We start from the raw sequence: 22,025 nt of genomic DNA on the forward strand, positions 1-22,025 counted from the left end.
GTTCCCGCCGCACAGCTATTTCGTAGCACTATTCAAGGTTAATTTCGCATGTCTCGCTGAACTGCGCGTGGAAGATTGCACTAGCGCTTTCCGCCGCCTCGAATGTCGGCGCTTTTGGTGTGCACGTGTGTACTCGTATAGCGACGGCACGGCGTCGTAGCCGTTTGGCGACTTGGCCGATCGTGCTGAGCGGCATACTCTCAAAAGCGCCGGGGGAGAGCTGTAGAGTCAGCATGGCTAGCGCAAGGTCGCGCTCATCGATGGAATCCACGTGAGCCAGGGCCTTGGCCGCCAGTCGGTGAAGTCGTACGCGACAGCTTTCGTCGACAGCCTGGGCCGCGGAAACGCACGCATCCACCAGAATCCGCGATGGAGGTACGTGTCGCAGAAGATTCCTTAGGCAATGGTCGCTGACGTGCTCTGCTACGTCTCCCACTGCCGTGTCTCGCAGCCCGAAGAAGGCTGCGCAGCTGAGCACCTCCGCCGTCCCTGTTCGACATTAGCGTTTGTTGCAGCGTGAACGTACCGTGTGCGCTCCACGATTGCGGTTGTGTGCGATACAAGTGCAAGACTTTGTCGATCAGCTCCGGGTGGTGGATTCCAGCTCGTACCAGGCACCTCAGCACCACCCGCAGTACCCTGGGTTCCGCTCTCTGCGCCGCTTTTGGATTACCACGCGACTCATGACCGGAACTGGCGACAGCTGAAACGCCCACTGCGCCGATGCGGCTGTTGATGCCGGATACCAGATGCTGCATTTGCGCTACCCGGCGGGCGTACGTCTCGTCACTGAATTTCGTCCACTGCATCGTCTGAACGACGGCGTCAAAAGTATCCGCGATTCCCTCTACATCAGCATCGCTGTCATTCGCGCGCATTAGAGTGTGATCAATGACCCCGTCTATTGCGTCAGCCAGTGCGGCGCCAACGTGAGCTGCCCTCCCTCCGCCATCCATGCTTTCATTCTTGCGTCGCGCCCACAGTATGCTGGCTTGCGCAGCCAGCGCATTGGCGAAGTTAGAGGCGTCCTTGAAATCAACGGCGGCGCTCATTTTATTGAGGTAATGCGACGCTATCTGCTGCAGCGTCAGGGGGTCGAGCGCCTCCCCGCATGTAGAGAACGCCCTTAACGCCGAGTACACGTTCCTGCATCTCGACGGACGAAGCAGAGTTTCTGCGTTGGATTCCAGGTGCCGCTTGAGCCGGCCGACTGGGATGTCCAGGCGTGACCTGCTGGCGGCAGTGAGCGCCTGCCAGAGGTCGATGATGTTGAGATTCTCAGCGTCGGCCACCTTCCTCACGAACAGCTCCCTGGTCGCGGCTTCCAGACGCACACCTGACTCGGAGAGGTAGTAGACGACGGTTATGATGGCGCTGGGCGTCCATTGTTCGGCGCTGGTGTGTGCGACCTTCTCCTGGATTAACGCGGCGACGTCGCGGCCGTAGTCGCGTGCTGCGGGCTCGCGTGCCGCACACTTGGCACTGGTGCCGCCGGAAAGGTGGCTGTGTACCGCCTGAGGCGGGATGTTGCGGTCTTTAAGCGCCTTTGCAGCCACAAACTTGATGGTCTGCGGCAGCACGCTGTCGTCCAGTTCCAGCAACCGCCTCAACACACCCGAACCTTTTGCGCGTCTAAGGTATGAAAATGGTACCATTAACACATAACATTATATTGCGAGTTCACTTGAGAGCGGCCGCAACCTCACCGGCGTTGGTGACGGTGGCTCCGGTGGCGGGGTCGACGACCAGGAGGTGGCCGTCATCGATGAGCTGCTGCAGGTCCATCTCGGCCAGCTTGTGCGCGTTCTTGTCGTGCTTGGCGCCCTCCATCTTCCGGACGGCGAGAGCGTCCTCCATGGCCCGCTCCTCCACGCTGGCGATGGCGCGCTCCCACTCCTCCGGAGGGAGCTCCTTGGCGCCCGCTATTCTCTCGCGCAGCTGCTGCGCGTAGTCCTCGAAGTCAGCCCTCAGCGGGTCGTCGCGGCGCATGCGGCGGAGGTACGACTCCAGCACCGTCTCGTTCTTCAACTTCAGCCAGTTGGGGCCCCTCTGGTGGATGAGCTCCACCTGGTTCTCCACGCGGGTGGCGTACGATGGGTTGATGCGCATGCCCAGGATGCGGTAGTGCTCCATCATGTTGTGGAAGCACTCCAGGGGCGAGGCCATCGGCGCGTCCACGGCGGCGCCGGCAGGCAGCACGAACAACGCATTCACGTCGTCGCCGAGCGACAGCACCCGCGCACCGCCGTTCTTGTCGTGGCCGCACTTGGAGAGGATGTACTGCAGCTGGAACCGCGACTGCACCGGCACCAGCGGGTCGCAGAGGAAGCAGAAGTTGCCCATCAGGTTGGCCAGCGTCTGCTCGGCGGCGTGCTTCTCGCTCGTGAGCATCGCCATGTGCGTTTCCTCGCCGGTGTGCTCCTCACCGGTGCCGAAGTCGTCGGGCTCGAACCTCGCCACGCGCTCCAGCTGGCGCTTCTCCCTGCGCCGCTGCGTGACGGCGAACTCCTTGAACCGCTGGTCCTCCAGGTGCGTCAGCCACTGCCACGGCGGCAGGTCCGGGAAGTGCCTGAAGTCGTCGCCGGTGCGCAGCAAAAAGTACGACATGTGCTCGAAGAACTGCTTGCGGTTGATGTCGTAGTACTCCCAGGCGGGGAGGTGGTGCATGTACTCGTACAGCATGGGTGTGTCGGTACGCTCGTTGAACTTGACCATTCTGGAGTTCCAGCTGGCCTTGTTGGCCTCCACCACCGCCGGCGCCTCGGGGTCGGGGGCGTCACCGGACTGCGAGTACATGCCGTGCTTCTCCACGAAGGCCTGCCAGTACTGGTCGCTCTCGAGCCACTGCGAAATCATGACACACGCGAACATACACGTGCGCGTACCTCGTTGGTGTCGACCTTCCACACGGGCGGGTTGTTCTGCGACAGCCACAGCGCCTTCGAGCCGTCGGCGACGATCTTGTTCACCGTTCGCGTCGCCTGCTTGCAGTTCTGCCGTGCGGCCTCGTAGAGCTCCCAGTGCGACTCGAGGTGTGAGGAGTCCCCTTCGGCGGCAGCCGCCTTCTCGATCATCGCGATGTTCGCGTCGTACGTCTGCTTCATGTGGCGGAGGATGTCCTTGTGCGCGATGAGGCCCTCCCACCGGTCCCAGTCGACCACGTCGGGCTGCCGCTGCGCCGCTTCCACGGTGTTCGACACCGCAAGCTCGGCGTTCTTCAGGTCGGTCCAGCACGCCTCCTGCTTGGCATCTCCGCCGGTCGCGAAGGCGCCGAGGTTCAGCCAGGTCTGCGTGGACGACCCGGAGCCACCGGCGGCCGAGCGCAAGGCTCGGCTCCTCGCAAATAGAGCCCTGATTGTGGCCATTTCGCGTTTACGGATACGACGAGGCTAATCCAGCGTCTGAGCCGTCACACGGCCCCGGTCTTCCCTGGCCATCTCCCCACGCGCGCCTCCGTCCACGGGCTCTGGATCCAACGTGCTGCCGTCAGCGACCTGTCAGTTTCGCGAATGGGCGTTAAAATGCCAACATCATCGCTGATGTCTGCGATGTTAGCCACTCGAGAGCCGTTCGGCCCGTGTGCTAGACGGATTGATGCGTGTATCTGGCGCGGTGTGTAGGACTAAAGACACCCATCAGTGGTCCACGCCCAGTAGTGTCGATCTTGTCGTATACACCGGGAGTATCAATCCCAAGCGATGTGCTACAGACGCTTGCCAGCAGCATATAGCTCGTGCCGATGTGGAGCCACAGCACCAAACTTAGGACACCGATACACAACTGCGTTAGGCAGTAGATGCCGCGCATACATCTTAAGCTAGTTACAACAGCTGCGATGGGCTGTGATTTACGCTAATTGCTGCCACGTGGCCAGCATGCAATGGCTTGACTAATTGGTCTATCTTTACATTTCCATTACGAGCCTAAAGGCCAAGTACAGCACTGGAAGCAGCACTAGGTTGAGGGCTGCGATCAACGTCCACGTTGAATTGGCGTACGAGTTGAAGCCCATCGCTGCGCTGCGTTATACACGGGGGAGGTTCGCTCACCTGACGAGATCTCGAAGTCCTGTTCCAGCAGCTGCTGCTTGTCGCTGTCGTCCTGCTTATGGGCGGATGGGACCAGCCCCACGGCCATGGCGTCTCGGTCGAAGATCGCCATGTAGCGGTTGATGAAGCTCACGCCCATTACGAACAGCGGCCCTTTGGGCTTCGGCACGTCCATCGCCATTATGCCCACCGCACAGCGCGTTCCCATGTCTGGTGTCCATTCAGCCTTGGCGGCTGTGCGTTGTTGACCGCCTGATGTGGCGTCACGATCGTTGCCGTCGTCGGCTTTGCGGCCAGATTTCGTAGCGTCGCCCTTTTCGGAACTCGCTGTCGTATCCCTGGCCGCACCGCCGCCCGCATCGTGGTTCCCGTCGCTGCGTTGACCGTGGTCGCCTGCTGCCTCGCCGGGCTGCGAGCTGCCGCTGCTGGTGGCCGTGGCGAGATGCATTCCGAAGTCGGCGTCGTCCTCGTCCATGCGTACCAGGTAGTCTTCCGGGGACATGTCGAACTTGATGCGCCTGCCGAGCATGTCGACGAACACGAACGAGATGGTGGGCAGCGACGCGGCGTTGGAGCAGTCCCCGGAGAGCGACAGTTTCTCCAACAGTGGCCCAACTACCTCGGATGGCCCCGAAATGAGACTGCTGCCGGTGTCGATGGCCGCGTTGTACTTCCGCTGCAGCTCCATGGGCTTGCCGTCGATCAGGATCGAGTCCATCTCGATCTCCCAGAAATCGGTGGAGACCACGGGGAACCACCAGGGGCTGTGCCCAGGGAGCACGTACATGGGGTCGATGCTGCCGAACGACAGCGTGCCGGGTTGCGTGCGGTCTTTGGTCATGTAGAAGGCCATGATGTTGCGATTGAGCAGTTTCTGCACGCGGATGTGCCGGTGGAGGCGGGTGCCAATCACCCACCTGCTTGACGATGTTGTCCATCAACGGAAGCGCGTCCGTGTCGGCGCTGAACGCTGCGTCCGGGAACCCCAGGCCAACCAGCCCGTCGAATGGCAGGTCGCCGAACGGGTGGTCACTCTCGTAGGTGGCCAGCCCCAGCGACTGGTTCTTGACCTCCAGGGGGCCGATCCTGACGGTGTCAGCTCCCAGCGCGAGGACTGCACGGTCATCAGGTGCGTCGGAAACCAACATACCGCATTCGCCGGTGCCGTACTGTATGTACGCGTTGGAGGCCACGCTGCCGGGCGCCGGCTCCCTGTACGTGCTCGACTGCGTGGAGTCGAATTGCCGGTGTCTGGCGCATCCGTTGCTGCATTCATTTGGGGGACAACGTAACCCGCGCGACCTACCTAGAACACTGCTTCGAAGGGATCCAGAGTTGGCTGGACCCGGTGTCGAACACCTGCGGTGTGATGAGGCTGCATGACGGCGCCACTCACCACTACGAACTTCGACGGCGGCGTGCCCACCTCGATCTCCCCGAAGTACTGGTTGTTCTCGAAGTTGAACAGAAACTGCCGGAGCATCTGCGCGCCAGGTCCGCCTGAAACCGTCGTGGTTTCAGCTGGCGGAGTGGCGGTCTCCGCAGACTGCCAGATGAACGACGAATCATGGCCTTTGACTTTTGTATGCGTTTTCTCATGCGCTGGCGAGCCTTTTCCGGTATGGTGCACGTTGTTGTCGGACCCGGGTTTCCGCCTGTTCTTGGCATTGTTGAGCTGCGTGAACCTGTGCAGCTTGATGGCATACTTGGGCTTCATGAACAGTTGCGATGTCAGCATGCGCGGATACTGCGCCCTCAATGAACGCTGCAGCGTTTGCGCTGGCGTGTTCCATATCGGCGTGGCCTTCTTGTCAATCGCGGCAACATCCGCACCTGCGTACGCGTCGATGATGACATCCCGGTGGCAGTCGGCGCCGCGGCATTGCTGCGACCTCGAAATTGCAGCAGATTGCAGGTTGTCCCCGAGTCCGTGCACACATCTCAGGTATGCTGCCGCGAAAACGACGGCATACGCAGACGTGACCCTCATTGATGTTGCGATGTGTAGGCTGACAACAGCTGCGATCACACGAAAACGTTGCGCAAGGCCTCAACGAAGCTCATACTTCATTGTTTAACTCAATATCCGGCGCCAATAGGAGTGTTAACACGGGCGGAAGGAACGCTACGAGAGCAGTTCATCCATCAGTGTGTGTAGACACGTGCCGACAGAGCTCTGGTAACGTCTCTGTCCGACGGGGTAACAATTGGAGGCAATACTGTAATTATGATGCGATTAAGCTGAGTATAAGCCTGATGTGTATACAAAGCGGGGCATTATAGCACCACTACCACCCGTTACGGCGTGGCGACAAAACGACATCGTGTGTGACAGAAAAAGCTTCCACGCCTATTCACCCTTGCCGTGGCACGTTTTCCCTAGGTTGTTGTACATAGCACTCATTCTGCATCATGTGAGGCGATGGACGTGGTCGTTACCTTCTCCAGAAGTGGACCGCGGCCCAGCCGGCGGCGGCGTGGAGGACGACCACGCCGAACACACGCCACAGCCACCAAGCGCTGACGGTGTATGCCACGAGCACTTGCTCCGTGTAGTACGGCTCCATGCCGTGCAGCGCCAGTCTGGATACGTTTACTGTGATTTCTTGTATGGATACAGCTGCGCCGAGCACCATCCGCTGTCGTTGTTTCACTTCTACCACGGCGTCACGTGGCGAATCCACTCGAGTGACCTTGGCACCTGACATATTAACTGGGTTGCGCACGTTGCGTTTGCTTACCTGGTGGCAGCGTTAAAGTGTGCGTCGCCCTGTGGATATACATGTAGTATATCGCCGGGTACAGCGGGGCGCATACGACAAACTCCCCGCCTTTCACATAATTCCAGATCCAATCGGCGACGCGAAAGGCGTTGTTGAGAGCAAATCGATCGATTGGCGTGTATCCCACTTCCTTTCTGGAGTGCAGGATGCATGGCGGTAGGCGGTACTGCACCGTGAACGACGCCTTCCATCCACCCAGCAGCGGGTACCTCGGCAGCAGCTGCAAACGGTGGTGTCGCTATCCGAAATTCACTTACATGTACGGACTTGTAGTTATGTGACGCATTCCTGTCGATCAGGTACGCCCGTGAGATGTTTCCGATGTCATCGTAGTATCTGAGTTTGGTCGCCTGCTGCGGAAATAGCGCGTCCATGTATGTCACGAAATTCCCGCCGCCACGGCGAGCGCCCTCATTCCTATCTATTTCTCTCAGCGTTTCCAGGGAGAAGTGGCCCTTTGAAATTTTTAGTGTCATCTAGTGTACCTACCTCTACCGGCGAGGCATCGTTGTAAACCACGTAATGCTCCGCAATCTGGATATGGCCACTGAAGGGGCACATAGGGACGCTGATTTGCTTATGCAGCTGTGGGATATATTCCAGACTGTCGGTGCAGTCGATGGTGAGAACCATGGGCTCCCCAGAAGACAGCAGCTCCACTTTGTCGAACGGTCCGCAAAGGAAGATATTCTCCGCTATCTCACTCAAAGTGGCGTAGACGTGTAACGAAACCACGTCTATATTGAGCTCGGACATCAATATAAGCCGCGTTTTCTGGGAGACGGAGTGGTAGGGGCTTGGAAGCAGCGTGCTGAGGCCGAAGGCAACCCGTTGCTGTTCACCTAACTGCAGGCGGCGTTGCAGCGGAGTGTACGGCTTCCCCAGATAGTAGTCGACCCTGACCTTGGTGGTGGTTTCAGCGCCGATGGTTTCGTCCAGATGCACTCGGTACACCGCCGGGTAGCAGGAGTCCCTGCAGGCGGCATCTTGTTTGAATGACTGGTATTCGTCATCGGGGAGGACGTGAACGCAATCACGTTCGGCTCTTGATACACCTCTAATCAGTTTAACCTGCAACTTTGACTTGGTTTCGCTGTCAATGGCGGCGATCTCGTTCGTCTGCATGGCCTCGTGGAACGGCAGGATGAACAAAAAATCGTCACACCCTCCCTGCCTTAGGCACTTCAGCACCATCAGGTGGCTGACATGCACCGGTTGTGTAGGGAGTATGACATGGCGCGTGGCCGCAAGGATCTGCCAATCGTCACGGGATCTCCGCAGCGTCGCCCCAATACCATCTGGCGTGTCTTCAATGCCCGGCGACCATGCTCGGAGGACCACCTCCCTGAGCTCAGAGAGGCCATAGCAGGCACAGTTCAGGAAGTTGATGGGCCTCTCAGTGTCAATATCGACCACGACGTCGTCATCCCAGAATGTGTGCTTGTCAACGCCATCGTCAGCAAGTATTGCTCGGATGCTGGTTATGGCAATCACCAAAAACAACGCCAAATAGACACCGAATGCGCCTAATACCAATTCCTGGCCATTCATCTTGACTCTAGCTGCCGTGGAAGGCCACTTTCACAGAGAATTAAGGGCATTGTTCCGGTAAGATCACGCCGCGTTCCCCGCCAGGGCCTTCTACGCCGCCTTCAGATAGTACGCGACACATCTGCCGTAGACGCGTTTAATACATCTGCGCGTAGCTCATGTGTTCCAATTATGAGTGGAAGGTCCCGTCAGCGGCAACATTTTAGCATATCTATCCTAACATGGACACCACCACGATATCCTTCTCGCGGCAATACCTCGCCGTGAGGACACATATTAGTTCGTCGTGATCACTTTGTGCTATTTGTGTCTATACATGTCGCTGCAGTGTGTTAAATTCCGCATTCTGTCGTGAGATAGCGTCATGTGTATCGGCCGATGTGCTTTTCGTTGTGGCGACTTGCGCTGATACTGCTCTTCCGTACGGTAGTTGATGCCTTCAACGCGCATAAACCGTTCCACGAGCCAAAGTCGATACGCATCGGCGGCGGTTGGGGGTGGTCTGCCAGTAGGAGGCCAGCTCGATACGACTGCGGCAGTTCCGCTGTCACAGGCTTGAGTAATATTGCACTATGTGCAGTACAACCGCTTCACCCTGGATGTGTGCCTCCGTCCGCAGGTGCGTCACTGCCTGTTAAGGCCATTCTGCTCTGCGGAGGTGTGGGCGAACGCATGAAAAATGACCTGGATCGACTACTTCGACCTTCTAACCCAGAAGCAAGCCTGCGAGCCGACTGCCCCTCCAGCAAGCAATTCGTGTTTCTGCATGGCGTGCCGGTGTTCATCTACTCGCTTGCCGAGTTACTGCGCTCTCCTGTGATCAGTGAAGTGACCATCGCTACGAAGCCTGAGTGGAACCTAAAGGTCCTGGAGCTCGTGGACTCGTGCACGGGGCCGTTGCTGAACATTATCGAAACAAGGACTGAGTCGTGTAAAGAATCGCCTGAAAAGAATTCGCCGCAAGAAGTAGCCGTAAATGCGCCAACAGCGGTATCTGGTTACGTCGTCGATGAGGATTCTCCACACGCATCACAATCGCAACATGATAAAGGATGCAACATGTCCAACACAGATGGCACCACGGGGCCTGTTGAGGTTGATTCCGAACGTGCACCAAAGTTTACGGGAGTACCGACCTTGGAGGTAGACGCGGCACGCAAGTCAGAATATGAATCCCACCTCCGCAGATACCCCTACTTCGTTTACGACCTTGTGGATCGCCGTTGCGTGCTAAGCAGTGATGAAAAGTGGTTGGATGTGCTAGAGAAGGCAATGCGTGGACCCGATCCGAAGCGCTACAAGGTGGTATCCTTGTGCGTCAGCGGTGGTAATCGACCGTGGTCGGTCTACAATGCGTTGCGCCGTAAGAACGCTTTGGATGCGCGGATGCCGGGCTGCTGCAGAGCTGAGTACATAGCCCTGGTGCACGACTCAGTGCGCCCGCTACTACGCCACGTCGACCTGGAGTCGCTAGTGTCAACTGCCCGCCAGCTTGGCGCCGCAGTGCCGGCAGTGCCGGTAACGGATACCATCAAGGTGGTAGAGGCCCACTCGGGGAGGACTGTAGTGTGCAGCACTCCCGACCGCTCCACCCTTTTCGCAGTCCAGACCCCTCAAGCCTTCCTGTCGTCTCTGTTAAAGAGGGCGTACGCTACGGTGCTGGCATCCGACGAAGCGGAGCCTCCGCCGCACCTCACCGACGACGCTAGCTTTGTGGAACAACTAGAGGGCAAGCGCGTAGCGCTGGTACCCGGCCATCGAGTGAATGTGAAGCTCACGACTTGGGAGGACATCGGTGCATGCTCAAGATACCTTCGTGAGGCGTACTTTCGGGACTAGATAGACGAGAGTCGCGTCGTTATTTATACGGAAATGAAGACCTGTTCCCAGTGGGGTCATCGTGGTGTCACACTGGTGGTACTGGCGATGTCGTCTGGGAAGGTAGCGCGCTGCCGTGTGTCACCACGGCCGAAACTGTGCGCGTGATTCCCTGGAATCGCAACCTAATATCGCATTCTAAATGGATCTAGATCACTATATAGCCGCGCACGCTGCCCATGTGTGCCTCAGCGTAGCTGCATCGGTGTCTGGTGAGGAATTATGACTGTAAGCCTTCCGCTGGTGTGTGGAAGGTGGCGCAGCTGTCGGGTGATGCAAGTACCCAAATAGGGCGTGAAAACACTTCCACGGGCACTTGTATCACTCCTATTGCGTGTAAGCTATTATGTGTGCCTTTTGTAGCACGTGTCGCTAAGAAGCATGAAGTGGCAGACGAAGCCCAGCGGGCGAAGCTCCGCATCTGGTATCACCGGCCGGCGGCGCCGCGAGCTCACGGAAGAGCAGACCGCGGAGATCAAGGACGCATTCGCCATATTCGACACCAATGGCACGGGTAAGCGCGTCGCACGGTCTCCGCGTGGTCACCCCGAGCAGGTCGCATCGAGATTCGCGAGCTTAAGGCTGTGCTGAATGCGCTGGGATTTGACCCTACCACCGACGAAATGTACTCTATAATGACTGTAGTCGACAAGGACGGATCCGGCACCGTGTCGTACGACGATTACTTCAAGATCGCGAAGACAAAGATAGTACGTTAAAAGCTGTGTAAGCCGTAGATGCGCGATTCCTCACCCCTGCATGCTCGCGGATGTCGTGTTAAATAATGCCGTCATGGTGGCGCATAACGCCGCAATACACGATGCGCCGCCCTTGTCTAACGACGCTGCAGCTGGACCGCGATCCCGCCGAGGAGATCGCGAAGGCGTTTAAGCTTTTCGCCGACGTCAACACGGGGACGATCAGTTTGAAGGTAATTTGCCGCGTAGATGCGTAACGTGTGTGCAGGATCTGCGCCGTGTCGCCGACGAGCTGGGCGAGGTGGTGTCGGATGAGGAACTAGCCGAGGTATGTTGCGCTATTCGCCCGCACTGCGCAGGCAATACGAGGGAGCTGTGCTGGCTTTGTTGTCTGTTACTGCGCAATGCACATGCCCTTGGGTGTGACACGCTAACGCCGTGCAGATGATCAAGGAGGCGGACCGCGATAACGACGGCGTGGTCAACGAGGCTGAATTCATGAAGATCATGCGGAAGTCGAACCTTTTTTAATTATAGCCTAGTCAGTGTAACACATTGCCACATGTAACACCCAATTGCCACACCGAAGGTCTGTCAGTCGCCTGCGCCACACAGCCATTCCTGTCTGCGCCTGGATGCGACGGCGACAGCGCTGCTATGGGGATTTCGGCTTTGCTATTTCTGGCAGTTGTGGCTTGGAGGCAAACATCTCGATTCTGTGGTTGCACGCCCGAGTGATGCGCGATTCGGCCGCTGCGCTTATTCTGAAGGGTTGCAGGATCGCGCGGCTGTCGATCAGCGCTGCTGAAGTTTGCCGAAAAGATTCGCCGGATCGCTGCCCTGCGGGCTGTCAGGATCCGCAAAAGTGTGTGATGTGCAGCGTCCGGGCGGCGTGAGTGACCAGGACGCAAATGGACCTCTCCAAGCTAGCGCAGCCCATCCCCAAACAGGATGCGCCACCCGGCCCTTTTGAGGCCGACGGCCTGGCCCAATTGGCGCGCAAATTGGACTCCGTGCCGCTGCCGTCGCCATCCGCCGTTCCTGTCAACGGCCCCGGCGGCGAGGCGCCTTCCACAAGGCCAGAATACAGAACGATGTCCGACGCCGCGCGTGCAGCCATGTACCCGGCTGCCGGCGGTGTGAACCCGAAATCGAAGGCCGTTGCGCCGGTGAAGAAGGCGCCAGGGAAGCTTATTGGCAAACTCCCTTCCGCCCTGGCCCAGGCTGCGCGTGCGACGCTCGCCGGCCGTGCCGAAAGCCTCAGCATGAGTGCCTCCCTCCTCACGGCGTCGGCGCTGCTGGCGCCAATTCCGGACAAGCTGTACGATGACGACATTCCCTCGCCTCCAGTGTCTGGTCGCACGAACTCCAACGGGGGCCGCAGCGCCAAACCTGATGTCGCTGCCGACGCCGCGGCCCGCCGCAAGGCCGAGGCGCACGCTCCGCCGCCAACCTCGCCGATGAAAACGCGAGGTTCCACGCGCAATACCCGCCAGTCGAGGCGTGCAGAGTCCAAATCTTCGCGTTCCTCGCGTACCGCTGCCAGGCAGCCGTCACCGGTCACGACTGTCGAGAACTGGGCCCAATGTGAAAAATGTAAAAAATGGCGAAGGTTGCCGCTCTCAGTGGATACCGAGAAGCTGCCCGACTTTTGGGTCTGTTCGTTGAACGTTTGGGACCCCGCTCACAATTCGTGCTCGGTGCCTGAAGAGACCTTCCCCGATCTCAAGCACCACTCCCAACCCGCGACCACCCCCAAGGCGAAGGTGCATGCCTCCACGGGCAAGAAGGTCACGCTCCCAGTTCGCCCCGTCGAACCAAGGCCCACATCCAGGGGGTTCAATGACCGCCTCATGGACCATGAGGTGCTGGAGCTGCTGTTCGAAAAGAGGAGCGACCACCCGTTGCACAAGCGGCTGACAGTCCACTCACTGGGCGCAAACAGCCTGCTAGCGACGGAGCTGCCGCACAACGTGCTCCTTATTGACGAGTTGCCGACGGCGGCCGCCCTCAGCGTCGCCAACGACACGTCACGGCCGCCCAGCAAACTGCTCCATCCCGCGGAGGAACTTGTCAAGGACGACAACGTCCCGCGCGATGACGGCACGGTCTCCATCGGCTTGGCCAGGAAGACCGAGTGGCCCACAGGGGACAACGACGCGTCGACCATCGACACCGTGGAGGAAATCGACCCTGGTGCGGAGCCGCCTCGGTCGCTGTTGGCCGCGATGTTCCCGAAGCTGGCTCTGCAGGTGCCCAAATTTGGCAAATTCCCGCCAGTTAAACGCGAAGAGCTGATCAGATTCGAGAAGTCGTACAATCCTGACGAACATAGGCCGGCCACGTCCACCTCCAGATCGTCTGGACGTGCACCGCCTGCTGTTGCCAATGCTGAAGTCAAAACGCCGAACGTTGTCAGATCCGGCAGAAGGTCGGTTAGTGTAATGAATGCAGCTATTAAAACGCCTGGCGCCAGCCCCATCGATGGCAAGACGCCAGTTACGAAAGCGACCAGTGCAACGGCGTCAACCGGTAAGTCGCCGCGCGCCGCTCATTCCGGAACGAAGAGCGCAAGCGCGTCTGCCTCCAGAGCCTCGAACGCAGTCGCTTCCGAGGCGGCAAGTGCCGAACACAAGGGAGCAGCCCTCTCATCCGTGAGCCGTGAGGACTTCAGAGGCCTACTGTCTGTGTTCGTTAACCGTAAGAACAAGCAGCCGAACGGGGTTGCCCGCAAGCACTGCCTGCTGGAGGATAAACTGCGCGCGAGCACACTGCCTGTGGAATCGTTCCTGCAGCCGCTGTCGCTGCTCGCAATGCCGATCGTCTACCCAACACCTGAGGCCCCGGCCGAACCCGCGGTGAAGCGTAGCACCCGCTACAGCGTCCGTTCCGCCGCGATGCAGGCGTCTGGCGTTGCGACCTCAGCGCCGCCGGAGCCCGCGCCAGTGGAGACCAAACGCGAATCCAAGCGACGCATGACCACACGCTCTTCGCGGGTTACCGTGCCGCAGAGTGACCGGCAGTTGCGCAGACTACGTGAAGAATACGTGCGTAACAGCACCGGGAAATCGTATGTGAAGAAGGCGAAGCCGTCGCCGCCGGAGCCCGAAGTGCCCGCCCCGGCCACCAGACGACCGGTCAGGCGTTCGACGAGCCGCTATGCGCGAGGAGCAGCGACTCCAGTCGCTAAGCCGCCGGAACCGGAGCCTGTTGCGACCCAACCCACCCTAAGCAAGAAGGAGAGGATGCTGATGATGGAATTGTCAATCCCTATCGAGCACACCGCACCTGTTGAACGGCGTGCGGCCTCACGCGGCAGAAGCCACCGCCCTATGTCGTCTTTCGGTGTCGACGCGTCCAAAGCAATGGAGATGCTGACGCAGCCGATAGACTTTGTGCCCGATGTCAAAAAGGCCCCCGGGGCCGCGTCTACAACGGGCAGTGTCCCCGGAGTCCAACCGCGGATGTGCACGCTCGACGCTCCCGCTATGCCGGCGCTCAATCTCCAGCTATTGTCTGAGCCGATCCCGGAGTTCAAGCCGGAGCCTGTCGAGATCAATGTCGATGTATACAAGAACCCTAGGTTGCTCACGGAGGTGTAGAGCAGCCTAACCATGTGTGCTCCCGGGTGCCTCTGTCTGGGAAGCACGGTTCAACTGATGTCTTAATTGTAGCAAAATGCGTAGCTTCGGTGTGCTTTTAGCCGGACTGGCGCTGGTGTGTGCCGCCAGCGGCTGCGAGGCGTACTCGCTGCACAGCTCTAGCGCCTCCTTGATGGAATTCCCGCTCTTCAAGAAATCCGCCACAAAGACAGAGGACAAGGCTAAGGACAAATCTGGCGGCAAAAAGAAACGCGGCCTCTGGTCGAAGCTGCGCGGCTCCGTGAAGCGAAAGCGAGAGGCGCAGCAGCCCGCGGAGGACAGCGACGACGAAAACCCCGAGGAGTTCAAAAAGAAACGCAAGCAAAGCTGGATCGAACGCAGGAAACACAAGAGACAGAAACGCACACACAAGGAGAGGAAAACAGACGACTCGCGTGTCGACGAGTCTAGCTCGGACGAAGAGGAGCACGGGCATCAGCGCCATCACAAGGATGTCACCGACGAGATCCACGAGCACATCGAGGAGGACCAGAGAGAGCCTAGTCACGTCGAACCGGAGGTGAAGGAGGCCCTGCGGACCATATCCTCTACCGTCAAGAGGAGCCTGATCAGCTCCATTGCCGACGACATCGACCACGCATGGAACAAGCTTTTGGGGAGGCACAGAAAGTGATAGCCCCCTAGTTCATGGCGGTGTGTAGGACAGCTCGCTGGCTGCGGCTGTGCCGCGCCTTCCCCTGGCTCTGCCGCTGCCCTCGGGCGTCGTTCGCGCCCAAGGACCCAGAAATCAACCTATGTTGATTAAATTAAGTGCTTTTCGTAGACTGTGTTTTGTTTTGAGCTGCTTTGCTCGCTTTGGATGGGGTGAGGAATCCTGGCAGCGGCGACGCTGATTGGTACCTGCCTTGGCCGGCGGTCCTTGCCTCGACTCGTTGAGTAACAATATCGCAAAAAGCGTTGCTCTGGCCGTACTTGTCGCGATGGACGGTCTGGCAGGCGCGGTGCCGCACCAGTCTCACAAGCGGAGCAACTCCCGGGTGAAGACGGAAAAGAAAAAGAAGAAGGACCTCGAGCGGAAGGGCATCAAGGGCAAGCAGGCGCGCCACAACCCGAAGGCGTTCAGCTTCAGCGGTGGGCGCCATGCCGTGCACCGACGAGTGCAGCACGCCAGCGAGGTCGAGGAGAAGCGACTTCGGCGCCCTCGCGTCTTCAAGGCCGCGGAGGTGCCTCCGCCGTTTGTCGTCGTGGTGCAGGGACCCGCTGGAGTGGGGAAGACAACGCTGATCCAGTCGCTGGTGAAGCATTACGCCAAGCGCAACGTCGCCGCCGTCAAGGGGCCCATCACGCTTGTCTCGTCCAAGGAGCGCCGACTCACCCTGATCGAGTGCGGCAGCTCGATGGTCGACATGTTGGACTGCTGCAAGGTGGCGGACCTGGTCCTCGTGATGATCGACTGCTCTTTCGGGTAAGACGGTGGTTGCGTCCGTGTCACGTCGCCGCAGCTACGAGATGGAGACGCTGGAATTCCTGAACATCATGCAAACACACGGGTTCCCGAGGGTGGTGGCAGTGGTGACGCACATGGAGGGCTTCCCCGACAACAGCGTGCTGCGAAAGGCCAAGAAGCGGCTGAAGAACCGGTTCTGGGCCGAGATCTACGACGGCGCCAAGATGGTCTACCTCAACGGCCTCAAATACGGGAGGTACAAGAAAAACGAAATAGTCAACGTCGCCAGAGCTATCGCATCGCAAAAGCCCACTACGATCTCGTGGCGGCAGAGCCACTTCTACTGCGTCTGCCTGCGGCACGAGGTGCTCGGACCCACGTCGAGCAAGGACTCCGGCAAAGTGCGGGGCAGTTCCGGCAAGGCCGTCAACGGCAAAGGCGAGGAAGATGGCGATGACGCCACAGTGAGGGTGTCCTTTTACGGATACGTGTACGGATCGCGTATCGTGGGAAAGCAGGCGCTGCATATCCCTGGGGTCGGGGACTTCATCCCGGAATCGGTGACCAACATGCAGGACCCATGTCCCGTCCAGACTGAGTAAGTGGCGATTATGTACAACTTTGCACCGCGTATCAGGGGGCGCACGCTGAAGGACAAAAACCGCAACATATACGCGCCTGAGTGTGACGTCGGCAACGTCATGCTGGACGATGACGCCATGTACATCCAGCTAGCACGTGCCAAGGAGCATTTCACCGAGATCGCTGATGAGGAGCCCATCCAGTCGGAGGCCGTGAAGATGGTCAGGGAACTCCAAAAAAGCGAGGACGCCCTGAAGTCACAGCTGCGGTCGTACAAGTTCAAGCCCGTGGGCGCAGCAGACGCACGAGCCGACGGTGACGACGGCAGTGGCAGTGATGGCGATTACGGCGATGACGAAGACGCAGATGAAGACGAGGAGGGCGATTATGATGTCGAGGATGGTTATGGCGATTACGCATCTGACGACGAAGATGGTGACGGTGATGATGATGATGATGATGATGGCGATGATGAGGACTATGATGATGATGATGATGATGATGATGATGGCGATGATGATGATGATGATGATGATGGTCGTGATATGGGCAGCAGTATATCGCAGAAATCGGCGAGCCGAACAAGGTCACGCAGAAACGATCACGAGGGATCGCCTGATGGCGATTCAAGTGATAGTGACGGGGTGGGATATAACGACATTGACGGGGCGTTCAGCTCCAGCGAGGACGAAAGCGATTCTTCCGTGGAGACTGAAGAAGAGCGTGAGGCGCTAAGCAATCTGACCGACGAAATTGCCACGAAGGTATATGGCACGGAATCCGTGACGCCGACTGACTTGGTGTTCGTGGATTTTTCGAGACTAGAAGACGACAAATTCGATATGGAGTGGAATGAAGAGGCTATGGCGGACCTCAGGTCGGAGTGCTTCCAAAACTACACAGACGAAGCTGACGTGGGTGCCGACGATTCTGCCGCGGCGGCCGTTGCGGGCAATGACCCCGAAAATGAGAAGTTGGCGCGTATAGAGGAGGCTGAGCAAAAACGACTCTACAACGAGGCCTTGGCCCTGTCATCTGTCGGTAACGTTGGCCAATTCGTTCGCATCACGGTGAACGGTTTGCCTCATGATTTCCTGAAGCACCGCGACGCTAATCGTGGGCGCCCGATCATCATCGGCGGCTTGCAGATGGGCGAGCAGTCGTCTGGGTACATCCAGGTGAAAATGCGCAAGCATAGGTGGGCACCACGGGTGCTCAAGACAAACGACCCGCTGCTGTTCTCCATCGGGTGGCGAAGGTTCCAGTCGCTGCCAGTGTACTGCATGGATGAGCGCAACAACACACGCATTAAAATGCTCAAGTACACCCCGGAACACATGCACTGCCTGGCAAATCTCTATGGCCCTCTGGCGCCGCCCAGCCTGGGAGTGGTCGCCATCAAGGACTGGTCCCGCGTGCCGCACTACCGCATATCGGCGACCGGCGTTGTGGTGGGCACCAACCAGGAGTTCAACATCAAGAAGAAGCTCAAGGTGCAGGGATACCCGTACAAGATCATGAAGAACACCGCGTTCATAAAGGACATGTTCACCTCCGAGTTGGAGGTGATCAAGTGCCAGGGATCGCGTGTGGTGACCGCGTCCGGGATCCGTGGCGAGATCAAGAAACCGGTGGGCAAAAACGGCTCATTCCGTGCGACCTTCGAGGACAAGATTTTGATGTCTGACCTGGTGATGCTCAAGGCGTTCGTGTCGGTGCGTACCAAGCGGTTCTTCAACCCGATGGTTGACTGGGAGGCGTTCCGTCGCGTGCGGACGATGGCCGAGCTGCGCACCGAAAGCGGCATCAACCCCGACTCCGTTTACGAGCCCAAGGCGCTTTTGCGCAGGCCCACGCGCAGGTTCAATGCCATCAGGATCCCGAAACCTATCCTCGAGAAGTTGCCGTTCTCGTCCCGCCCGAAGGTAAGATCCAACACAAACCGCCATAACTTCCGTTCAGGTGTACGAGAGCGACCCTTCAAAGGAGACCATGGGCCACTCGGAGTACGAGGCCTCGGTCGCGGCGATGATGCAGCGGCTCATGACCATCCGCAAGAGCCGCCTCGAGAAGCGCAAGGCGGACCAGGAGAAGCACAAGGCGAAGCTGATGATCGAGGAGGAGAAACGTGCGGAGGCTGCCAAGGAGAGGCTGAAGAGCGTCAAGAAGCAGCGGTACATGAAGCGTGGCATGGCCGAGGCTGCCAAACGCGCGAAGATGTGTCTGGATTGATCCGGGGCGCTATAACGACACCATACCGCTGCCATTATGGCACGGAGCCGGTGAATTGGCTGTTTTCAATGCATACGTTGATCACGTAATGTCACTTCACACGCATAGCATCCGGGAGCAACTCAGCTAACATTTATCAGGTTTTGTTTGCGATCGTGGCCTTATATGCCACCGTTGCGTACCACGGCGTGACGCTGGCGGTAGTGGGTGCCTCAGAGCACCTTGGTCCAACCGTCTTCCAGCTCTTCCGTTTTGCGCGGCCTTGGCTTTGCGCCCGCCCCCTTGGCGGCACCGGCATCCTGGCCGTCCTCACCATCCTGTCCTTCACCCTCCGTATCATCATCTGACTCGCCGCTAGACGCCTCCACAACTTCATCCTTGACTTTGCAGTGCTCAGTGCTGCACTTGGTCAGCTTCTCGTTGAGCTCCACCGCGAAGCTTAAGTCGCCCGTACTGCACGTGTTGTGCAGCTGCACCAACAGCCGTGCGATCTCGACCTGAGAATCATCATACCATTTAGAAACTCTTACGACGACGTGTTGCATCAACAAGGGCTATATATGAGCAAGTTGGTATAACTGGAATATCAGAAAAATCGCCGACGTGTAACACGGCACGGCAAACACCATCCGTACACGAGAGGAGCAACACGGAATGTACAATGAGACACAACTGGTAAAAAAAAGACATCGAACAATAGGTGCACTACGTATGTGCGTGTAATGGGCGTTTTGATGGGACATGCATATACTTCACGTTTGCTTATCTACGGTTTAGCGCATTACTCATCCGACTTATACGTCTATCAGAACAGAGAATTAAAGGACCACGCAACAGAATAAACAGTTGACTGCCACATTGAGTCAATTGGCATCACAGCGGTTAATAAAGCGTGTCTCAGTGCAAACCCAGCATATACGGCGACATGTCATTCCAGCATGGAGTTCATGCGAAGGGCACCTACCTCGCTCTGGTCCTCTATATCTACGTTGAAAAGCGTCTGCATCTTGTCAAAGAGCAGGTCCTCGACCTCGTCGGTGTAGAGCTGCTTCTCTGCAAAATTGTGTAGAGGGAGACCTCGGCACTAACTTGAGAGGCAGAAGTCGATGAGCTGCGTTATCAGCGCCTCCCGCTTCTGCTCTGACGAGTCGCCGCCCCAGCCGTTATCAACGGCAAGGTTCAGAGCGGTCCTGAGTGGAAATGACCGAAGGCAGCGGTAGATTCATACCAGCAGCTCATCACCTTCCGACACACGGTACGGAAGGCTTCCACGGCGTTGTTCATGTTTGCAACGTTCGTGGGTGTAAAGACAGCCAATACGGATGCGATAAAGGCTGTTTACACCTTTGCACGTTGGTTGTGCCAGTGTGTAGCGTGGAAGGCTACGTTTATCCGCCGAGGGCGCCGCACGGCCCGCCACAAAAAGGGCGCAGCAGCTTCGTTTAACGTACGAAGGGGTCTTAGTAGCTATTAGTATTAAATTAGGCGCTTGTATTGCGCATATGCGTTACAGTTGGACTAGAAACGCCGACCTAGCGGTTCCGTGAAATTAGTTATGGACCTGCGACGTTGAATTAGACAGCTGGAACGTCGCTTTAGTGTAGTCCTCGAGCAATATACCTACAATCGTAATGGGCGGTTTGCGCTAGCACCTACATATGGTTGCGAATATAAGTAGCTGCGGGGCGAAGAAGTAGTTGGGGTTGGCTATGTAGCGGCCCACCCACGTAACGTACGCCGTAACGGAGAAGCACATCGCCCCTATGGCAACCATCATCTGTGCACATTAGCGCCACTCTTGCGTGAACCCACCATCTTAGTGAACCCGATCGTCTTGTCCATCATTGGGTAATGCAGGGCGCATAGGCAGACGATATACCAGAGGCCCAGCAACGAGAGGTTGGGGTGCTGCAGAATTGCGATGACAAATGTGGTGATCAGGCACTCCATTGGCCGCTTGCGCAGCAGTACCAACAACGGGAAGGGGAGCACAAAGATCATCATCTGCGTGGAATTACTCGAAGTGTCTCGTTGCATGCTAGCAGACGGCCGTTACGGTCATAAATGCGTTCAAACAAGGCAATAAACACGTTGTAGCACGTAGTATATGCGTCTCAGCGTACAGCTGGTGCATATGGCAATGTCGCATGGTGAGTCATGCTAGCATCCGCCATGAAGTAGCATTTGTAAAATGCAATGACACATCCATGCAAACATCTCGGCTCACCTGTGATTTGAACGTGTTTGTTGCTTCGAATGCGGCGGGTAGGACTCGATGAAGGTACCAGTAGAGTGAATAGTCGATACCAGTTCCGCGGCCGGTGTACTCGAGCTCCAACGCACGTTTTACCTGCCCGTGAATGGCCGAGACAACTGCAAAAACAAACCACGCTCTCCCCACGTGCTGTGTAATAGAGGATAACAATGGAGAGCGTCAGGAATATGTGCGGGCAAATGACCGCGAACATCTGCTTCAGCTCCTTCCACGTGATGGACGGCTCGTTGCTCTGTTGCAGGCGGTTGTGCACGGCGACCATTGTGAGCGCAGGCAGCACCGCGTACATCTTGAACACGCCGTTGATCAAAAATCCGGAAGCTGCCAGCTGATAGATGACGTACGGCTTAATACCAGCGCCACGCTCTACATTGATGTTGACAGCAGCGAAAGTGGCGAGAGAAACCCAAAAATAGCGTACGCTATCGGCGTTGCAGCCTTCATTGTACATTATCTGAAACTTCATCGAACACGTGTCGCAGTTACTTACCGAGAACGGGTTGAGCAGGTGCAGAGCCGCAATGAACAAGGGCGAGGATGCCTGAGCACACATGTAAAATCTATCGAGAAAACAACGCACAAAATCGCATCCTCGCACATGCTTGTTCTTTTCCAGCCCGGAGTTGCTTAGAAGGCGCGTCGTATTGTACCATAGCGCCGCCGAAGCAATGTCTACCAGAAGGATGAGCACCTTGGTAACATCAAGCGCCGGCAGCTGCGGGACAGCCGATGTAAGCAACCACGTGAAACTGTATATGAAGTGCGATGTGTTCTCGAAGAACTTGAGCCGCGACGCGGCGTCTAACGCGATGTATTCGAGCACATCGCGAGATTCGCGCAACACGAAAAATGGAAGAGCGGGCGCCACTGCATACACAGTAGCCTGTGCGAACACCCTCACCAACACCAGTATCAAAAAATCTAGCAT

General features: G+C 57.8%; 11 protein-coding genes across 11 annotated transcripts; 5 read left to right on the plus strand and 6 right to left on the minus strand.

The window, feature by feature from the left end:
* Window positions 1-28: 28 nt before the first annotated feature.
* On the minus strand, window positions 29-1,655 carry BBBOND_0311630 (hypothetical protein, conserved; the record flags this gene model as incomplete). Its single annotated transcript, XM_012913992.1, has 2 exons — window positions 29-489; window positions 527-1,655. 2 exons carry the CDS (start codon window positions 1,653-1,655, stop codon window positions 29-31), a joined length of 1,590 nt encoding a protein of 529 aa, XP_012769446.1.
* Window positions 1,656-1,680: 25 nt separating this feature from the next.
* On the minus strand, window positions 1,681-3,365 carry BBBOND_0311640 (hypothetical protein, conserved; the record flags this gene model as incomplete). Its single annotated transcript, XM_012913993.1, has 2 exons — window positions 1,681-2,844; window positions 2,886-3,365. 2 exons carry the CDS (start codon window positions 3,363-3,365, stop codon window positions 1,681-1,683), a joined length of 1,644 nt encoding a protein of 547 aa, XP_012769447.1.
* A 607-nt stretch (window positions 3,366-3,972) lies between these two features.
* On the minus strand, window positions 3,973-6,039 carry BBBOND_0311650 (eukaryotic aspartyl protease family protein, putative; the record flags this gene model as incomplete). Its single annotated transcript, XM_012913994.1, has 4 exons — window positions 3,973-4,923; window positions 4,967-5,315; window positions 5,356-5,408; window positions 5,446-6,039. The coding sequence occupies 4 exons, from the start codon at window positions 6,037-6,039 to the stop codon at window positions 3,973-3,975; spliced, it is 1,947 nt and encodes a 648-aa protein (XP_012769448.1).
* A 445-nt stretch (window positions 6,040-6,484) lies between these two features.
* On the minus strand, window positions 6,485-8,383 carry BBBOND_0311660 (RIBOPHORIN I, putative; the record flags this gene model as incomplete). Its single annotated transcript, XM_012913995.1, has 4 exons — window positions 6,485-6,750; window positions 6,791-7,052; window positions 7,090-7,287; window positions 7,322-8,383. 4 exons carry the CDS (start codon window positions 8,381-8,383, stop codon window positions 6,485-6,487), a joined length of 1,788 nt encoding a protein of 595 aa, XP_012769449.1.
* A 221-nt stretch (window positions 8,384-8,604) lies between these two features.
* BBBOND_0311670 (2-C-methyl-D-erythritol 4-phosphate cytidylyltransferase) lies at window positions 8,605-10,222 on the plus strand (the record flags this gene model as incomplete). The annotated part of the gene is made up of 2 exons (XM_012913996.1): window positions 8,605-8,662; window positions 9,003-10,222. 2 exons carry the CDS (start codon window positions 8,605-8,607, stop codon window positions 10,220-10,222), a joined length of 1,278 nt encoding a protein of 425 aa, XP_012769450.1.
* Window positions 10,223-10,642: 420 nt separating this feature from the next.
* On the plus strand, window positions 10,643-11,490 carry BBBOND_0311680 (EF hand domain containing protein, putative; the record flags this gene model as incomplete). Its single annotated transcript, XM_012913997.1, has 5 exons — window positions 10,643-10,775; window positions 10,817-10,971; window positions 11,112-11,192; window positions 11,228-11,287; window positions 11,404-11,490. 5 exons carry the CDS (start codon window positions 10,643-10,645, stop codon window positions 11,488-11,490), a joined length of 516 nt encoding a protein of 171 aa, XP_012769451.1.
* A 380-nt stretch (window positions 11,491-11,870) lies between these two features.
* BBBOND_0311690 (CW-type zinc finger family protein, putative) lies at window positions 11,871-14,561 on the plus strand (the record flags this gene model as incomplete). Its single annotated transcript, XM_012913998.1, has 1 exon — window positions 11,871-14,561. One exon carries the CDS (start codon window positions 11,871-11,873, stop codon window positions 14,559-14,561), a length of 2,691 nt encoding a protein of 896 aa, XP_012769452.1.
* Window positions 14,562-14,637: 76 nt separating this feature from the next.
* BBBOND_0311700 (hypothetical protein) lies at window positions 14,638-15,234 on the plus strand (the record flags this gene model as incomplete). Its single annotated transcript, XM_012913999.1, has 1 exon — window positions 14,638-15,234. One exon carries the CDS (start codon window positions 14,638-14,640, stop codon window positions 15,232-15,234), a length of 597 nt encoding a protein of 198 aa, XP_012769453.1.
* A 307-nt stretch (window positions 15,235-15,541) lies between these two features.
* BBBOND_0311710 (RIBOSOME BIOGENESIS PROTEIN, putative) lies at window positions 15,542-18,822 on the plus strand (the record flags this gene model as incomplete). Its single annotated transcript, XM_012914000.1, has 4 exons — window positions 15,542-16,026; window positions 16,064-16,606; window positions 16,646-18,515; window positions 18,553-18,822. 4 exons carry the CDS (start codon window positions 15,542-15,544, stop codon window positions 18,820-18,822), a joined length of 3,168 nt encoding a protein of 1,055 aa, XP_012769454.1.
* A 212-nt stretch (window positions 18,823-19,034) lies between these two features.
* Window positions 19,035-20,106, minus strand: BBBOND_0311720 (Pre-rRNA-processing protein TSR2, putative; the record flags this gene model as incomplete). Its single annotated transcript, XM_012914001.1, has 4 exons — window positions 19,035-19,319; window positions 19,787-19,875; window positions 19,912-20,012; window positions 20,051-20,106. 4 exons carry the CDS (start codon window positions 20,104-20,106, stop codon window positions 19,035-19,037), a joined length of 531 nt encoding a protein of 176 aa, XP_012769455.1.
* Window positions 20,107-20,371: 265 nt separating this feature from the next.
* On the minus strand, window positions 20,372-22,025 carry BBBOND_0311730 (membrane protein, putative; the record flags this gene model as incomplete). Its single annotated transcript, XM_012914002.1, has 7 exons — window positions 20,372-20,442; window positions 20,479-20,599; window positions 20,635-20,826; window positions 21,050-21,172; window positions 21,210-21,551; window positions 21,588-21,638; window positions 21,696-22,025. 7 exons carry the CDS (start codon window positions 22,023-22,025, stop codon window positions 20,372-20,374), a joined length of 1,230 nt encoding a protein of 409 aa, XP_012769456.1.

This window comes from Babesia bigemina (genome assembly GCF_000981445.1).
Source record: "Babesia bigemina genome assembly Bbig001, chromosome : III".
NCBI lineage: Eukaryota > Apicomplexa > Aconoidasida > Piroplasmida > Babesiidae > Babesia > Babesia bigemina.